Source organism: Pholcus phalangioides, unplaced genomic scaffold (genome assembly GCF_987345545.1).
Source record: "Pholcus phalangioides strain wild (caught in Gottingen) unplaced genomic scaffold, Ppha-v1.0 ptg000042l_1, whole genome shotgun sequence".
Taxonomy (NCBI): Eukaryota; Metazoa; Arthropoda; class Arachnida; order Araneae; family Pholcidae; genus Pholcus; species Pholcus phalangioides.
Genome location: NW_028301628.1, coordinates 28,230,176 through 28,248,631, shown reverse-complemented (window position 1 = coordinate 28,248,631; position 18,456 = coordinate 28,230,176). Strand labels below are relative to the sequence as shown.

At 39.6% G+C, this 18,456-nt stretch overlaps 1 protein-coding gene and 1 non-coding gene across 2 annotated transcripts; one reads left to right on the top strand and one right to left on the bottom strand.

Annotated features, from left to right (window-relative positions):
* The first annotated feature begins 7,698 nt into the window (after positions 1 to 7,698).
* LOC149064733 (adenosine 5'-monophosphoramidase HINT3-like) lies at positions 7,699 to 16,223 on the top strand. Its single transcript, XM_089254905.1, has 5 exons — positions 7,699 to 7,861; positions 9,781 to 9,898; positions 13,505 to 13,577; positions 13,748 to 13,874; positions 16,046 to 16,223. Exons 1-5 carry the CDS (start codon positions 7,748 to 7,750, stop codon positions 16,097 to 16,099), a joined length of 486 nt encoding a protein of 161 aa, XP_089111031.1. The 5' UTR covers positions 7,699 to 7,747; the 3' UTR covers positions 16,100 to 16,223.
* On the bottom strand, positions 10,752 to 10,870 carry LOC149064734 (5S ribosomal RNA). Its single transcript, XR_016196003.1, has one exon. It is a non-coding gene; the product is annotated as a 5S ribosomal RNA (ribosomal RNA).
* Positions 16,224 to 18,456: the final 2,233 nt, after the last annotated feature.

The following is an 18,456-nucleotide window of genomic DNA, read 5'->3' as shown; positions in this document are numbered from 1 at the left end:
TGCAGCCCGCTGAGACAGAAATGAAAACCAATATAGAGAGACGCTACATTTAATTAAATTTTAAAATTACGTAGTGGTCACATGAATTGGGCGAAGTGTTTGGTGGAAAATTGCGTCAGACCAGCTGTTGAAGAACACTGTGTTCGACGTCCTTCCATAATACATTCCAGTTTCTAAGAATTCAGTAATTATTTCCACTCGAGTTATAATCATTATTATTATTATTATAAAATACTTACATCCCTAGCTCAAGCAGCAACAACAATAAAAAGATCAAATTCTTGAAGACAGCTTTTATTAATGTAACTTGTGCCTGACCGTCAAGGTTAGCCCAGGATCCCAGACGCACATAATTAGTCATTTCACTCCTTTTCTTTCCGCTTGTCTCAATATTTTGTTACGATTCCCCGAACTTTCTTCATTCAATTCTTCATTTTTCTAAACCCATTTTTTATCTCATTTTTTTTTTGGAGTGAAAACAATGTTATTGTCATAACTAGAGCCCGCAAGTTCAGGAAAGATGCCCTTTATTCCTTTCACTGGCTCTGAAGCCATTTCTTTCACTGATTCTAAAATTATTCTTTCACTGATTCTGAAATAATTCTGAAATTATTCTTCACTGATTCTGAAATTATTCTTCACTGATTCTGAAATTATTCTTCACTGATTCTGAAATTATTCTTCACTGATTCTGAAATTATTCTTCACTGATTCTGAAATTATTCTTCACTGATTCTGAAATAATTCTGAAATTATTCTTCACTGATTCTGAAATAATTCTGAAATTATTCTTCACTGATTCTGAAATAATTCTGAAATTATTCTTCACTGATTCTGAAATTATTCTGAAATAATTCTGAAATTATTCTTCACTGATTCTGAAATTATTCTTCACTGATTCTGAAATTATTCTTCACTGATTCTGAAATTATTCTTCACTGATTCTGAAATTATTCTTCACTGATTCTGAAATTATTCTTCACTGATTCTAAAATTATTCTTTCACTGATTCTGAAATAATTCTGAAATTATTCTTTCACTGATTCTGAAATAATTCTGAAATGAAATTATTCTTTCACTGATTCTGAAATAATTCTGAAATGAAATTATTCTTTCACTGATTCTGAAATAATTCTGAAATGAAATTATTCTTTCACTGATTCTGAAATAATTCTGAAATGAAATTATTCTTTCACTGATTCTGAAATAATTCTGAAATGAAATTATTCTTTCACTGATTCTGAAATAATTCTGAAATGAAATTATTCTTTCACTGATTCTGAAATTATTCTTCACTGATTCTGAAATTATTCTTCACTGATTCTGAAATTATTCTTCACTGATTCTAAAATTATTCTTTCACTGATTCTGAAATAATTCTGAAATTATTCTTTCTCTGAAATTATTCTTCCACTGATTCTGAAATAATTCTGAAATTATTCTTTCTCTGAAATTATTCTTTCACTGATTCTGAAATTATTCTTTATACCGATTTCGAAAAACTATTTCTTTCTGTCACTGACCCAGAAATGATTTCTTTCTGTCACTCTGATTCCGAAATCAAGGATGATTCGGTCAATCCTTTTACAAATTTAATCATACATTCCAGTTTCGTCCTTTAGCTTATTTTCACATATTCCCTTAAAATAGTCGGTAGGCCACGAGAGCAGGCGAAGAGCTCCGAGGGCCACATTTGTCCCACGGGCCCATTGAAGACCCCTGACTTACATCTCTAGCTCAAGCAGCAAACAATAAAAAAAAAAAAAAAGCAAATTCGTGAAGACAGCTTTTATTAATGTAACTTACGCCTGAGCGTCAAGTTTCTCCCCCGAACTCCAGACGCAGATAATTAGGCATTTCATTCCTTTTTCATTCCTGTTGTCTCAATATTTTCTTACGATTCCACGAACTTTCTTTATTCATTTCTTTACTTTTCCTACTTTTATCTCAATTTTTTTTTTTTAGTGAAAACAATATTATTGTCATAACCTATGCCTTAATGCAAAAGAAAAGCCCGAGGCAGCGCAGGAGAGAAGAAAACAAGAAGTCAAAGTTTACCTAAATATTTTTTCATAGAAATATGTACTTCGAATTTTTTTTACAATTTTTTTTATTTCTTCGTAGAGGTGCCTGGGTTCCAACGATAAGTTTAAAAGGTGAAAAAGTTTATATAAAAGAAGCAGGAAAAAAAACACAGAAAAAGGGGCCAACAACACAACAAGCACTGTTATAAATGGTTTCTACAACGATAAACACTGTTCCTTAATCCCCCTGAGGTAAATACTTCCAGGCCAAGTCCGATTTTTTTTACGCATCCCTTAAGGATATACCATTTTTTTCCCTCCCTACCTACATATCCTTGATAAAACGGAGACTCCAGAAAACTGTACATATTGGTGTACACGTATTCCGCGGTTGTGTTGAAAAAGGGTCATGACACAAGTATTCCTCAAAATTTACGAGTCTGAAGGAAAACGCGTTGGTGATCTAAAAGGTGTTTCGTTCATATTTGAAGAAAGGCCGACGAGAAGAAGAAAAGGATCTATCTAACCATATTTCACGGAGTTATTCCCGTAAATTTAGTCCTTGTTTTTGTTTCTTGACCATGAAACTTTCTGTAAGAAACTTTTGTTTCTTTGTCCTGTATCCCCACAAGGATTTTTTCCTCCTGAAATATGACTTTGTTTTCTGTTCAATTATATCTTAATGACTTGCTTGAATACGCTAGTTGGTGGCCATGTTGAAAGGGTTTCGTAACCAGCTCTAGGAGGGGAAAAGAAAATTTAAGGTTCTAAAAATATTGTTTAGAAGTTTTGGAAAATTATTTTCGGTTCAAAAATTCATTAAAGAATGGTTTTCTGCTTATTATCCATGGATTATGTATGCATTTCTTAATGCATATCATATGTAGATTCTCTTCCGAGATGTTGTAAGAGAAATAAATTTTTTCAAAAATTCATTAGTTAAAAATTATTTTTTGAATGATAGTGCATATACATGCGAGTAGAAAAATCTAGTCTTTTATTCAAATACATAGGCCAAAAAGGAAAGAAATATAAATTTCAAATATATCAGCAATATAGCAACCCAAAATAAAAGAAATTATCACGAAATACTGTACTAATAATTAGGGCTAGGATTTCTATGACATTGCATATTTCACTAATTTTACACGGAAGATAATCTTTCCATGATTTTCAGTAATTTTAAGATTTTTTTCATGGTTTACAAAATGCAAATACAACGCCACAACAGGCAAAATACCCAACGAGGTAGCTGAAAAAAAGATGTCCATAAAAATATGGATGTCATATATTTAAAAAAAAACAGCAACCCAATTAAAAATACAATTCACAAAAATTATAAACAATATAATATAACAACAAACATGTAATAACAAACATAATAAAATATTATACAATGCCTATAAAGAATACTTATGGTTGCTTTCCAGAATTTAAGGCATATTTTCATATTTTAAAAGCATTATAGTTCTCGTGAGAGTTACCCGTAAGTTAATTCCTCTTGAGTTCTCTTATACTCGATCAGTAATTTAACCTTATACCAAGTTTAACCTTATACCAAGTTTCCCAAATTAAATACCTCGGCGTCATGATCTCAGCTGACCTACATTGGAACAAACATGTTGATCACGTCTTACAGAAAAATGCCTCAACAAAAAAACTTTTCTTCCCCACACTTCAACCTGAAACACTTTCACCTCGGAAGATATCAGACTACTCTCTACCAAACTTATATCTCTTCCGTACTTTCTTACGCAGCTGAAATCTGGGACCCCCCCTACACAGGGCCGGAACTAGGATTTTTTGCGGCCCGGGGCAAACATTATTCAGCCGCCCCCACAAACTTAAAATTCGATAGTTCTATAACGGTGCTCTTTGTTCGCATCTAAAACTGAAGCCCCCTAATTTGCCGGACGGGGCAGTTGCTTCCCCCCCCCACCCAGTTCTGGACCTGCCTCTACACCTCTAGTAATAGGGACAAGCTCGAATCAATCCAAAATAAATCCACCCTCTTTATCTACGACTGTTGGTTACCTTTTGTTTCCGTATTCGTTGTTGACTCTCCCACTATCACTAGTTTTTTTTGTACCATTTCAAACATTACCTATGTCACATTCAACACACACACACACAATATTGTATAAGGGGTCATTCAATTATTACGTCAGCATCGATGGGGGGGGGGGTTTCTGATTTGCTAACTTTAGATGACAAGGGGGGAGAGGGTGGGGGGTTGGATGATGCTTACGTCATCAACCGCCCTGTATGAAGATATGAAATATTCTTAATGGCATCTTATTCGGTGACCCCAAAAACGGAAAAAAAAACCTTTCGATAATTATTGGGCACCTAAACTAACATTCTACCTATTGATAAGTCCCCTACAGAGCCACTTTAATGATCTATAAATGTTTCGCAGATCCTTCAAGTGCTCTGAAAATGTTTCCGGGCCGCTCAAGTGCTCTGGAACTGTGCCACGCATCACTCAAGTGATTCGTAATTATGCCACGGATCACTTAAGTAGTCTGGGAATGTTCCGTGGGTAACTTTAGTGATGTAGAACCGCACTGGGGACCGCTTAAGTGCTCTAAAACTGTGCCACATGGCACTCAAGGGATCTCTAAATGTGCCACGGATCGTTCAAGTGTTCTGTAACTGTGTCGCGGGTTACTTAGGTGATCTTTGAATATGAGAGTAGTCTTTGAGGCCTACTTCAGTGATCTGAAAATGTGCCACGGGCAACTTAATACTTATTGCTCTGGAGTTGTGCCACAGGTCATTTAAGCGATTTGTAAATGTGCCGCTAAGTTCATTTTTACAAAATTAGGTTTGTGGGGGTAAGCCACGTCAGATAATCTTCAGGACCACATTTGGACTGCGGGTCAAGGGTTTACCACATATTTTACCGATTATTTTTTCGTCTGGGAGGGGGCACACGAGCCCTCTATGCCCCCCCCTCCTGCGAACGTTTTTGATCCCACCGTTATGCTTTAAGACGTGCGGGCAGTGATGACGAATTTTGCTGACAAGGTGGGGGGGGGGAAGGGGTCAAAAATGGCAATAAAATTATTTTGCATATTTCAGCAGTACAATGAAGAGGGATTTTTTCCTCTATTTTTCCCTTAGCTTGATTTCCCATAATTGGTGATTAATTATTGGCAACTTTACTTACCTTTGTCATCGTGGTTGGCGATTTTTCGGTGATACCACAGAAACAATTGGCAATTTTATTTATACTTTTTATAATGATTGGCGATTTTGGGGGTAAACTATTCCACTTATTCACAACTCTATACTACGGGAAAACTTCCATGGACATCACAACCTGGAGTTGTCCCCGACTGACAACTACTTCACAACACATCAACTCCAGCCATATTGCTATAATCAATTTACTGCCGTTAACGAATCGGGTTGGAAATGAACAGGGGCGTAGCCAGAAATTTCGTTCGGGGGGGGGGACCACTTTCATTTTGGGGGGGGGGACCCAAACTGACAAAACAATGGATTTGGCCATCTTTTAACCTTTTTTCGGTCATTTTCTCACATTCCGGGTTGGGGGGGGGCCCCCCCGCTACGCCCTTGGAAATGAAGGTGCGATTTTTCGACGTGGGTCACCTCAAGGTCGTTTAGGAAGATACTTGTTGTATCTACATTTTCCCCCCTGTTCGAACCTGGGAAACCTTCACTGTGGTAGACGATCATTTTACCAACACGCCACTCGGGCGATACTGATCGACACTACTACTTAACCGCACATGCAGCTTGTACACATTTCTACTGATCGACACTCCTCGAAACCGAGTCGTGCTTGAAACCGAGCACAACTCAGGTCTATCACCATCTATGGGTAATTTACTACCTAGTGAGCTGTGCCGGAGGTGTAAGTGTGTGTACCTACAAACCGGAAAAATAACCGAAATCACAAATGGTTTGCAGGGTTAGCATCGCTAGGTCACGGAAATTTTTTTAAAACAGGAAATAAAATAGCCCCGATAGGTGGCACTGGTACGAGCGACTTCGGTGGAAATATGGAAATGAGACGGTTATAATAACTTGCGCGCGCGCGCTCCTAATCCACAATCAGCTCACCGTTGCAAACCGTGTATGTGGACCTGCTGCACTCTGCCGTTGCTGGATTTGTAATTCGCCTGCAATGTGTTATCCCCATGTAGTGGTGGTGGTCATGTGGAACACACTGCTGTAATAAACGATTTGGGGACATTCTGTTCGTTTTTTGCGTTTCTTTTCTTTGACTTGTGTACGTCAGTGCCACCTATCGGCTGTTTTACTAAACATATCAACAGGTCGCTTTTTGTATATTTCGATGGTGCTATAATATTTATTTTCTTGTCGTGTCCTATATTTTTTTTGTAATGAATTTACTTTATTTGCATCTTTCGTGAATTCGCCTGACCAGCTATCCAGTATTTAATGGATGAGCCATCTAGTTGATGTGCCAATGAAGATGCTTGCTTGAAACACTAAATTGGCTTTGCCTTGTAGTTGTTCTGTGGCAAGGACTTTTTTTATGGGGCAATTGCCTATTTTCTGATTTTTTCTTTTGTACTCTTCCCTATAAATACTACTTATACAGTCGACGATCGTTATAACAACCGCCAGCTATAACGAACATTCCATTGCAAAGATCCGTACGACAGGTTCCAAATATTTCCATATTTCCACCATGTTATTTATATCCAATATAACGACCGGCAAATAGCATTCATTTCCATTGCAATGACCGAACTTACTTGCCCTAACATTTTTCTTTTTTTTTTTTTTGGTTTTTTTCCTTTTCCAAAGAAATGCACAAAATCTGTCATTCAGTGGGTTTGACCTTGTCATTTGATGACTGGAGAAGAACAAGTATGAAACAGATGGTTTAAAGATATGGAAAACCCGATGGTTAGCTGGAGCCATCATTGGAAACTTTGCTTACCATTCTGTTTTATTTTCTAATATGGTGGCTCACGTGACTAAATTAAAAAAAAAAAAAATCTAATTTTAAATATAATTTGCAGAATTTTACTTGATTTCTTCCATGGGAGAATATAGTACATGCAAGTTAACTTATTTTGCTGCATGTAGAGTAAAAAATAAATTTTTGGCCGCAACTTAGAATTTTCGTTAGTGGAATGTACATACTGTGCTGTACTGTACTATGCATTAAAAAAAAATTGAACTTTTTTTTCTTTTTACACATTTTTATTGCAATATTGCAACAGAATGAATTCTTTTTTCTCTAAATTTCATCAATGATCTCCCAATATAACATCCATTTTCCGTGGAACGTAGTGGGTCGTTATAACGAGCGTCGAATGTATCTATAAATACCACCTGTATAAGTGGTTCTCAACCTTTGGAAGCCCCGCGGCCCGGTAAATCTCTTTTGCGGAAGTGAAATGCTCGGTCATACACACACAACTAACACACGATGAATGAAATTAGTGGGAAAATGAAACTGCGAATCACTCACGGCCCGGCGTGACTAGTGTTAGGGGCCCCTGTACTGGGCCGCGGCCCGGCGGTTGAGAAACACCGGCATGTATTCATTAAAAATTATGAAACCACGCGAAAAAGAAAAACAAATTTATAGCAGGAAATGACGGTAATGATGACACTCGAGAGAAAGGAAAAAATAAATAATTCTTTTCCTATTGCGAGTGTTACCGGTCACATTCACTTCAATTTGGTTGCTGGAAGGTGTTGCTAATGAAAATATGAGTCTTGCCTCCGTCGACATTTCAGGTGAGTCAGTACCTTGCGAACGCAAGAGCTGCGCATTTTGCAACATCGCTGATGGAAGAGACCCTGCTACGGAGATCCTCTATGAAGTAAATACTTTATTTTTTGAATTTATACACGAAAAAAAAATTTTAATTTGATAAATACACGTATATTGACAAACTAATATATAAGGGCGCGGTAGATACTCGCCAGGTCGATTACATACTCGCCTAAAGTGCCAAAGGATGTTTAGAGAGAGGTGTCGCGAGTTAGATACCCGGTTCGTCCTTTGCAGAAAACTTTCCTGACACAGGGGTACAACAGAAACGGCGATATGACAGCAGGAAACATTGCTACCGCAGGGAGTCCTTCATCGAGGGGTTAGCGCACCAACCCCCTCGTAGAGTACAAAAACAAGTCTGCCATTCGGAATTGGCAATAAATTGTAGGTCCCGGTTTAATTAGCCCTCGCGTGCAGAAAATGACCGTGGTGCGACAAAAATGATCAAGTAATCTATAATACTGATGAATGTCAATGGAGAACCTCGTTACTACGATATTCGATATAGAATTGTTGATCGTGGTTCAGAGTTAATCGATTCAATTAAAATTTGAAAATTTACTTAATTTATTTGAATAAATGCCGATTATAGAATATTTGAAATATATAAAATTTTTGCGGAATATTTTATCGATGTAAAACTCGTTTTAAATAACATAAGTATGATTTGATAATATTAAAATTTAGTTAATCTCGGCTTTTTTCTCCCCTAAAAATATATGTAACCGCATGGGTGGAGAGTTTGTGCCACCAGGTCAACACAGTGTTACTAATGAATCTGGAAAACATCCCAAAATTCTAAAACCTCTCGACCCTGGTTCGAAAATCACCGGAGGCATAGTTGGTGATCGGCGGTTCCCAGCTTCGAGGCGAATGCGAGCCACACTCCATGCACCCCCCCCCTACACCCACATAACACTACACACTCACTCAGGCTGTTAGGTACACATTCGAACTTCTGGAACAACTCATTCGGCAGTAAATTAACCACTTGATTATTTGTGGATTTTATCGAATAATTTTATTTTATTAAATCGCCAGTCTCTATTAAATAGATATTTTCTTGAAATGGTCGGTGGGCAACGGCTGAAAGTTCCCGGGGCCACATATATCCCGCGGACCATGTGTTGAAACAGCACCTTCTAGAGATAAAAGGCCTCTGCAGTGTTTGCCGTAAACGTCATTCACATTACCTAGCAAGTTTGCCACATTTTGAAACACAGCATCCTATTTCGTTTCTTCTTATTTTGGCGTAGAATCTTCCTGATTGCCTCACAAATACCGCATAGTGATTGGATGTGGGGGCATAGAAATCTCTCTCCAATTCTGAGCTCGATCATTACCTTTCCTCAAAACGATGATACTGGCACGAGCAGGAAATTTTTTTCCCTGAATATTCTGAGGGAAAACGGACTACTTACTGACGTCACAAGCAGATTGCGGAGACCTTCTATCTCTAGGAGATGCTGGTTGAAGACCCCTATCTTGGGAGAAGCTATAAACTGGTGTACCAGTTCTTTTTTCGGTCATTCCCTCGTATAAGTAAACGAGTTTGTGCAGCATTAATATCCGATGCAAGGAAATTGTTGGTAGAATTTTTAATTAAGAAGGAAGTTTTGGTTCTTTAATGTGGTTCACTGACGTAATTTCCCTCATTAATTAACTCTATTTTTTACGATTTGCCGTTACGATTACACCATTTATTGATGCTGTTGAGATAATAGATTTCCGTTCGAGTTTTTTTCCCCCTTTTTCAAGATTGTAAGAATATAATAACAATTTTGCGTATGTGTAAAAGAGTATCTGATGGTATCTTCAGAATTGCACGTCTTTATTGTGCTGAATACTACTTTCCAAGCCTATCGAAAGCGTGATGTCTTGCTTTACTTCACCAACTTACAATTTTATGTTTAGCGAAGACATTAAGTCATATTGAGACATTTTATTTTCTTCAATCTTTCACAGGATGTCGAATGCGTAGCTTTCAGGAACATCACACCAAAGACGACTCATCACTACCTGATCATTCCGAAACAGCATCTGAAAGACGGCACTGTTCTCACCGCGGAGCACATTCCCATGGGTAAGTGAAAATCTATTCCTATAAACCAGGAATGTGATTATATATGGATTATGAACTTTATCGTCTGAACAATGCCCGACTTTGACATTGAAGGGGGGTCCTCCACGCGACTAGGGTCTAAAATGTTTGGTTGGACGGTGAATATCCGTCCTACTAAATTTGAGACTTCCTAAAATTACTCTCATGGACGATCCAGGTGCCCATGCATAGTATTTAAGTTAGTCAGTCGTTGGCAAAGTTTCTTGGGAAAGGAGCGAAAACTTCGAACTTTTTGGAACTATTTTTATTTGGCACAGTTAGGTCCGTCTTAACAGCGTCGTGACCAAAGGGCAAAGAAATATATCACATCCATATTTGTTTGTAGGCATCTGTTTCTCAGCCATCTCGTAGGGCATTTGACCTGTTGTGGAGTATTTGTATTTGTATAAATGCTTTGGGGACCACTACGAGTGGGACACTAGCAACTCAACGCTTTTAGACACAATTGTCTAGGGGCGCGGTAGTCCAGGTCGATAAGATAATTGTCTGAAGTACCAAATGATGTTTAGATGTATCACGAGTTCGATAACCGGTTCGTCCTTGTCGGAAACTTTCCTGACACAGGGCTGCAATAGAAACGACGACATGACCCCAGAAAAATATTACTATCGCAGGGAGTCCCACACCAACCTCTCGATGAGGACAAAAAAAATGCTGTCGATCGGCAGTAAATTGTAGGTCTCGGTCTAATCAGCCTTCGTGTGCAGAAAATGACCGTGGTGCGGAGAAAATGATCAAATGATCACAATTGTCTATACAGGCTGTAAGACCAGACGTGGCCCAGGCTCTGTCTCATGAGGGGTAAAAAAAGTGGTACCAACAGCACACGGTGTTCCCAGGTGGTCACCCTCCCAAGTACTAATCGCACCCAATGCTGCTTAACTACGGTGATCGGACGAGAACCGGTGTTTTCAGCATGGTATGGCCATTGACTGTCTGTCTAGGCAGGGTCTTAAGGTAGATATTTGACTTTGAAATTTCGAGCATTTATCGCCAATAGTGTATGTAGTTCACAAATCGCGAAACGTAAATTAAATTCAAAGTTGTAAGAGAATTTTGTAATTGTCAAAATAATTGTTAGAAAATGTGGTTGCTATTTATTGAAAATAGATGAGTTCATTCTATTTGTATAGCCTACTGTCCTTAAAAATGACAACTCGATCCATTGAAAGCTTGCCAACACCGTGACAAGTTGCCAAAACCTGGTGATTTTATACAGGGTGCGTTGCTAAAAGGGCGTATGCATTTTACTGGCGAACCGTTGATCTTTGTAGGCCGATAGGCCGATATTACACTATAAAAGTTTGACAAAATCCCTTTTATAAAACTTAAAATATCCAACCAATGAAGCTCATACGCTACATTCCAGCAAATGCAACCGATAAGCTTATCGGTTGAATTTTTCAAGTTTTATAAAAGGACTTTTAGAAAACTTTTATAGTGTAATACCGGTCTTAGAAGCGTACTTCTAAAATTCGAATACGTATCATATTCACGTGTAGTACTCAGATATGGGATCATTCATGTTGTATATAGTCATTAAAAAAATAATAACATTTAATACGTCTTCGTGTGTTCAAAACCCAATTGGAAAGTTGTTGTCTAGTGTCTCCTGATGCTAACTAAAAACATTATACGTTTCTAAGTTCACTTGAGATATTCAAATTCGAAAAACGGAGGAAAGATTGGAGGGGAACAGTGTTAAATGCGGGCAAAACAGTTTTTCTCCGTACTATTTAATGTTTTCCCAACTTTCCTCCAATTTTAGAATTCGAATATCTCGGTGAATATTGCACTTAGAAACGCGGAATCTTTTTAGTTGCCACCAGGAGAGACAGGGGAACAATTTTGTAATTGGGTTCTTGAGAACAGGGTCTCCGTATAAAAATTTAAAATTTTTATTTCAATAACTATATACAAAACAACTTGAAACATGAATTAAATATCTGAGTACACTGCACGTAAGAGTGATAGGAATTGAGAGACCGAGAGACAGTCAGACTCTGTCGCGTTCCGTGATACAAAATATACATTACAATCATAACAACTATAAAATCATAATCTAAGTATAAAATCATAATCTACGTATAAAAACAGTTGCGAGATCACAATCTACGTATACAATCGGCCATCTTCAACCTGTTGTTCGCGATCGTGCTCCTTGAAGCATCAAGAGTGCTCAATGCTCGTGTTTTCATACTCGCGAGCACTTGTGATCAACGTTTTGATTGAATACCCTGTTATATTATTGTCTTTGAGGACTTGGGTACCTCAGGGGAACTTAACCATTTATTGAGCTTGAGAAAGATATATATATATATATACATGGGCAGGTGAAATTACGCACATCGCCAGTAAACAAGTACAAAAGTTACGATCGAAAAATGGTGATTGAGGGTAAATAAATCATAATATTGTAAATCACATAATCGTCATAATCGAGAATAGTTCTTGTGCACTATACGCATGGATTGGATACTTTTTCAAATTAGAAGTATGTTTCTAGGACCAACGGTTTGCCAGTAAAATGCCATATGCCTTGTCACCTATGCACCCTGTATATTTAATATGTCGATAAATATTGCATTTAAAAATATGATTTTTTTTGCAAACGACTTTCCAGAGCAGGAAATAAATTTCAATAGTTGAAACTTTTAGCACATGCATGGGCGGACATACGGGGGGGGGGGGCAGGCAGGCAGGCAATGTCTCCACAGCGTCAAAAATGGAGTCGACTGATCCAATGTATATATGTATATATAAATCGACATCATCATCGTGCCCCCTTAGCAATAATGACCGTGTCCCCCCCCCAGACTCCGCCTATGAGCACATGGGGAATGTAGTAAAGTTTAATTTCTTCATTTTTATGTATACGGGACTCCTCCCCCCCCCCCTTCCCCCAAACACGAATTTCGACGTTATCACGTAACTGCAACTTTGAAAACTTTTTATAATTAAAAGTATATTGCTAAAGTCCACGGTTGCAGAGATTTCTGTTATGCAAAAAATTTGGGAGAGCCCGTGTGCACACACACATACAGACATTATCCACCTAAATTAATAGGCGAGGGCCCCAGGAGTAGAAGGGGGGGGAACTGTATCATAGTGAGGTCTTACGTTATGGTTTTTGAGAATGAGAGTGTAAATTAGTAGGTGATAGATACTTGATAACAGGTAAGGAATGGGCTTAAGAACATTACCATATCCGAGGGCCCATGATATAGTGAAGACGGGCCAGTCCAAGTGGGAGCATCAACTAAAAGCAGATTCAGCTCGCGAGCACGAAATGGGACACGAGCATTGAGCACTATGGGTGCTTCGGGAGGGGGGAGCACCGTGGTGCTCGCGAGCAAAGGGTTGAAGATGCCTGCACTAAAGGAACTCATGCATGGCTTGATTTATCAGTGAAAGTCTTTTTAAAACGAATTAACTTCTCTTCCATGGTGAGGTAATGCCTTCTTTCCGTGCTACTGCTCAAGGTTTCCCAAATAACTAGTCGCTGGTCACAATCAATATTATTTGTATTACATACATTTCTACATACTGTATTCATTTATTTTGCAGTTCATCGATTGGTAAATGTGGGATTGAAGGTGCTCAAAGAAAGAGTTGGTGGTTTGGACGATCAATCTTATAGGTATGCATGTATCTTACTTATACCCCAATGATCTTTACTGGAATATGCAAAAATCGGACGCAGCGTACCCAGTGAGACACCCTGTATGTGCAACGTAAATTGTGATTTAAAAATTTTCATTCTGTCTTTGATAGTTATATTCTCACTGTTATTATTGCTTCTTTTTTTAGACTTGGATTCCATTGGCCACCTTTTTGTTCTATCCAGCATCTCCATCTGCACGCCATATCACCTATCGACAGCTTGGCGATTTATTCCAGAGAAATGTTTCAGCCTGGATCTCAATGGTTTCTTTCAGTAAGTGGAGATGAGTGAATGTATGGGAGAGGGAGGGGGGGGGTGTGGAGCAGACTCATGAACATGATCCTCACGTGGGGAGGGAACTGACCGGGTTTCAGCCAACTCCTCCTTCAAAAGATCCTTTCTATAGGTGGTGTTTCTTCAGCCCGGGATAATCATCCAACGTTTTTGTTTCTTACAAAAATTCTGGCCCCCCCCCTTGGGGCTCGCCACAAATCCCGGCCTATGGATACGACTGGATGTTTCAGAACTCTACCCAACATAACGATAGGGAAGATAGTAAATGCCAGGACGAACATTTTTCCAATGGAACTTGGTGTCGCAAATGAGTTTTATTTTCAGCGCATTTTAACATATAATTTTAAATTCCACTGGCAGCAAAGAAAGGAGGGGAAAAAAGTACTCAAATTAAATAGGGGGGGGGTGAAAGGGAAGAAATACCCTCTCCCCCACACAAACATACTGACTGTTATAAAAGAAAAATGACAATATTTTTTTCCCCTCCGTCATTGCCCGTTAATCTAGGACCAAACTCATATCCAGCCTAGTTCAATTGTAATTTGCAAACATTTGCTTTCAATGGAGCACTAGCGGAATACACACTGGCCGCCCAGCCTGGCCCAATCATGTTTCTTGGCGAATATTTGCTTCCAGAGCACTTTCCATGTTGTGACTGTTGGTGTTCTTCGACCAATGTGTGGTCAGATGGATAGGAAGATCGGGATTGGAAAGCGGCCCCTTTGACTTAGGGCGGGGGGAAGGTCTTCAACCTTTTTCGAGTCGCGAGCACAGCCTATACCTATCATCAAACGAAGAGCACTCTCTTACGCCAACTTTGACATACTTATCTTTGAAATCTGCATTAATTGTAATCATTGAATGCAATTATAGCAGGGTGTTCAATCAAAACGTTGATCACAAGTGCTCGCGAGCATGAAAACACGAGCATTGAGCACTCTTGATGCTTCAAGGTGCACGATCGCGAACAACAGGTTGAAGATGGCCGATTGTATACGTAGATTGTGATCTCGCAACTGATTTTATACTTAGATTATGATTTTATACGTAGATTATTATTTTATAGTTGTTATGATTGTGATGTATATTTTGTAATGTATGCTTTTTTATGAATAAATTGCAGAAGTATATCCAGTCCGTGAGGACAATGAGCCGATATTGCCATATGGCGATGTGGCCTGGGTATCTTTCGGTTTGACGGTCGTTCTCTTCCATCAGCGTATCAATACCTTCAGCCTCCAACATTTGACGGAGTATGAGCAACCTTGTATTGTGCCAGTATAGACACGAGTGTGGCCTCTACCTGAGAGAGAGCGGAAGGAAATTACTTTTTTCCCACTCACACAGTGTATGAAGTTTTCTTGTCCGCTCTTCACGATTTGAGCAAGGCTGCCATTTTTTGGCGACTTATGGAAAAGGATATATGCACGTTTTTATTTAGAAAATTTTTATTTTTTAAATTATGTTCAGGCCGCTGTGGTGGTCGAGTGGTTATAGTGCCGGACTCGTGATGCGAGGATCCGGGTTCGAACCCCACAGTGGTGGTCGGCTGAAGTTGGTTTTCTGTGGTTCCCAACTTCAAGGCGCAAATGCGAGCCGATCTCCCCGTTAAAAAGTCTCGCCACAGAGAGCAACAGTCCTACAACGGTAAATCATTCAACCATAACACTTCACTCATAGTTTGTATAACTGGGGGCAGATGACAGCACTACACATAACAAGCATTACACAGAAACAAACTTTACGTCAGGTTGCACTACACGTACACGCACATTCCCGCATGTACCGATTCGTTGGGGGGTTCAGCGGGCGGGCGGGCGGGCGGGCGGGCGGGGGGTGCATGTGTGGTGTAGCAGTAGTATGTAGGGGCTCGGGGGGGATCCATGATGTTCTTAAGTCAGCCACCTCGTTGGGCAATTTGCCTGTTGTGGCGTTGTATTTGTATTTGTATTTGTATTCCCTCGAATAAGTGGGTTGTGACCGTGGGTTCTAACTCTTTTGTACTGGCGTGTACAGACACCTCTCATTTTTGCGCTAGAGTTCTGGTAAATCCTGTCTTTGCTGTTCTTGTAAATAAATGTAGATACACAGCAGATGTGTTTCGCGCATGTACGTAACAATAATTCAATCAATATTATTATGATTTTCAGCCGGAAGAGTTCATCGAAAGACTGGAAAAGAAAAGTCTGAAGTCTGCATTGTGATGCGAATATAGATCTGGAGTGATTTTAATAACGTTGACAATAATTATTTATTTGTTATAACGGAGCGTCTTTGTATCAACATCTGTTGAACTGATAGACCTATTAAAATGCATTTCTATGTAAATCATAGTTTCCCAACCTTTTTTGTCCCATCGCCCCCTTCTTCAGAAATTTTTTTGTCCCATCGCCCCCAACGCAATATAGTCCATAGGATCCTATGTTATACCCGTAGCTTCTACCACCCCCCCCCCCCCCCGAGCATTCCATCGTTCCCAAGGGGGCGCTAACGCCCACGTCGGGAATCACTGATGTAAATGCAATAATACGGCTCTGGTTTACGCATTTTGTTAAATAACTTCATGTCTACAGGGTGAGTCTACATTCATGGGGCAAACTTTAACAGGTGATATGAGGCTATCAGTTCCACAATATGGCGTAATGTGGAACCCGCTCAAGGGCCAGGTTTGTTTAGGGTCATTGGGGCGAAAGACCCATGGGTTACAAGGGAATAAATTAAGAGTCGATGCGTCAAAAGTGGGACCATTTCTCAGCCCAATAAATCAAGGGATTAGACATTTCTTGGATATTATGTTGAGGTGGAAGAAAAAGTCATCTGGTCTCCGCTGGGACTCGAACCCAGGTCCTCTCTACTGTCCCACCTGGGGCCCATTTCCTGTAATTAAGGGGGGAAAACCTACTAATGCCTCTACTTCAGCACTCTCCTGCACGGAAGGCGGGGTCGTATCTGCAGCGGTGTATATGGTAGCGCATTTGCCCGGTTTGCAAGATGACCTGGTGGAGAATGAAGTAATATAAAACTGTACAGGACTCACTGAAGTAATCAGAAACTGTACAGTGGGCCATTTAAGTAATCTAGGAATAAAAGCCGGACATGGTCTTTCCCCACTCCGAGACAATGGCTGAAATAGCCAATCCGCAATAGAACTTATGCCTTGTTCGGTTCAAAAGGAAAAGGTCTGAGAATACGGCATGGACCACTTGAGTTATTGGACCACTTTTATTCGAGTCCCGGTGGAGGCCAGATGACTTTTGTTTCCGAGTTCACCTCGGAATAATATCCACAAAATATGTCTAATTTCTAGACCAATGAGTGGGCATTTGTCCGAAAATTAGTTTAAGGGAAAGTAGAGAGGAAGAAGCTATTTCAAGGGAAGTGCGGGTCAAATAAGGTTCGGTTAAGGTCAAGAATATAAATCTTTCCTAAATGCATATTCAATGGAATATTTCCAATTCTTTTTTCCCCCATCCGATGCAATTCTTTCCAGGATTCTCCCCCCCCCACCTCAAGAGTTTTTCTCGGAAAATGAACCTGTTAACGGGAATAAACGGGAGCAAAGGCTTATCTCGTCAATTTTTTTTTCCCTCCTGCCATGCCATGGTCTTATATATATTATTTTTCCCCTCCCGACATTCCTTATAACGTGAGCTGTTTTTTTAAGCATTCATTGATCAAAAGAATATTCCCAAGGAAAAAGATCTGGCATTTTTCCCTTGCTTTTTGTGGTGGAAAAATCCAGTGGTTTGTCACCTATTGGGGCGGGAGGGGGGGGGGAAAGGAAAGATGGCTTTAACGCGAAATTCGGGGCACAAGCCGAGACGGATATTTATGAGCGCCGTCGCATGATTCTCATTTTTCATGATTCTCATCTGTCAAGAACGAAGGCCCAGACTGAGAATAATAATAATAAAAATCCACTTCGCGGAATTTTTTTCCCCCCTGCTTCACACACAATGGGATTAATATATGAATAATCCTGCTAAATGGAGGAGAGAGGGGGAGGGGAAATATATAAAAAGCATGATCCCTAGTATGTGTGTCATGAAATATTAACGAGTTAATTAATGCATGTGAATGAAGTCAAAAGGATGAAATAGCATGTTTTACATGAAGTATTAATGTATTTTATACTCAAGCCATGTTAGCACGTGCAGCAAAATATCCCGGGAAGTTACCCGTAACAGGGATTTTCGCTATAACCCGTTTAAATGGCGTTAAGTTTATGCCGGTATCCCCCCCCCCCCACCCGCCCTCTTCTTTCCGGAAGTCGTCACTGGTTAAGTGGGTTAAACGGAAGTGGTTGGTTCAAGATGGCTGACGAAGGAGCTTACAGTAGTTTTCGCGGCGCAAAGATATATGGGAGAGGAGGTCGGAGTCACCCACCATTATTCCGCAACAAAGATGGGACTCTTTTGACGGATCCTCGGCCCTCCTTTTTTTTCCCCATGAGGGAAAAAAAGTTGCCATGCAGGTAATAATCACCAAAGCGACCCCCAATCTTGCACATGTAAACGGGACTTTAGAATAGATCGCGGATTGTTCTCGATTTATCAATGAA

Excerpts from the sequence above, each read along its gene's own strand:
- LOC149064733 (XM_089254905.1), top strand. The coding sequence starts at position 7,748 with ATGAGTCTTGCCTCCGTCGACATTTCAGGTGAGTCAGTACCTTGCGAA. Across the intron at positions 7,862-9,780 it reads CTACGGAGATCCTCTATGAA|GATGTCGAATGCGTAGCTTT; the intron begins GTAAATACTTTA and ends AATCTTTCACAG. Across the intron at positions 13,578-13,747 it reads TTGGACGATCAATCTTATAG|ACTTGGATTCCATTGGCCAC; the intron begins GTATGCATGTAT and ends TTCTTTTTTTAG.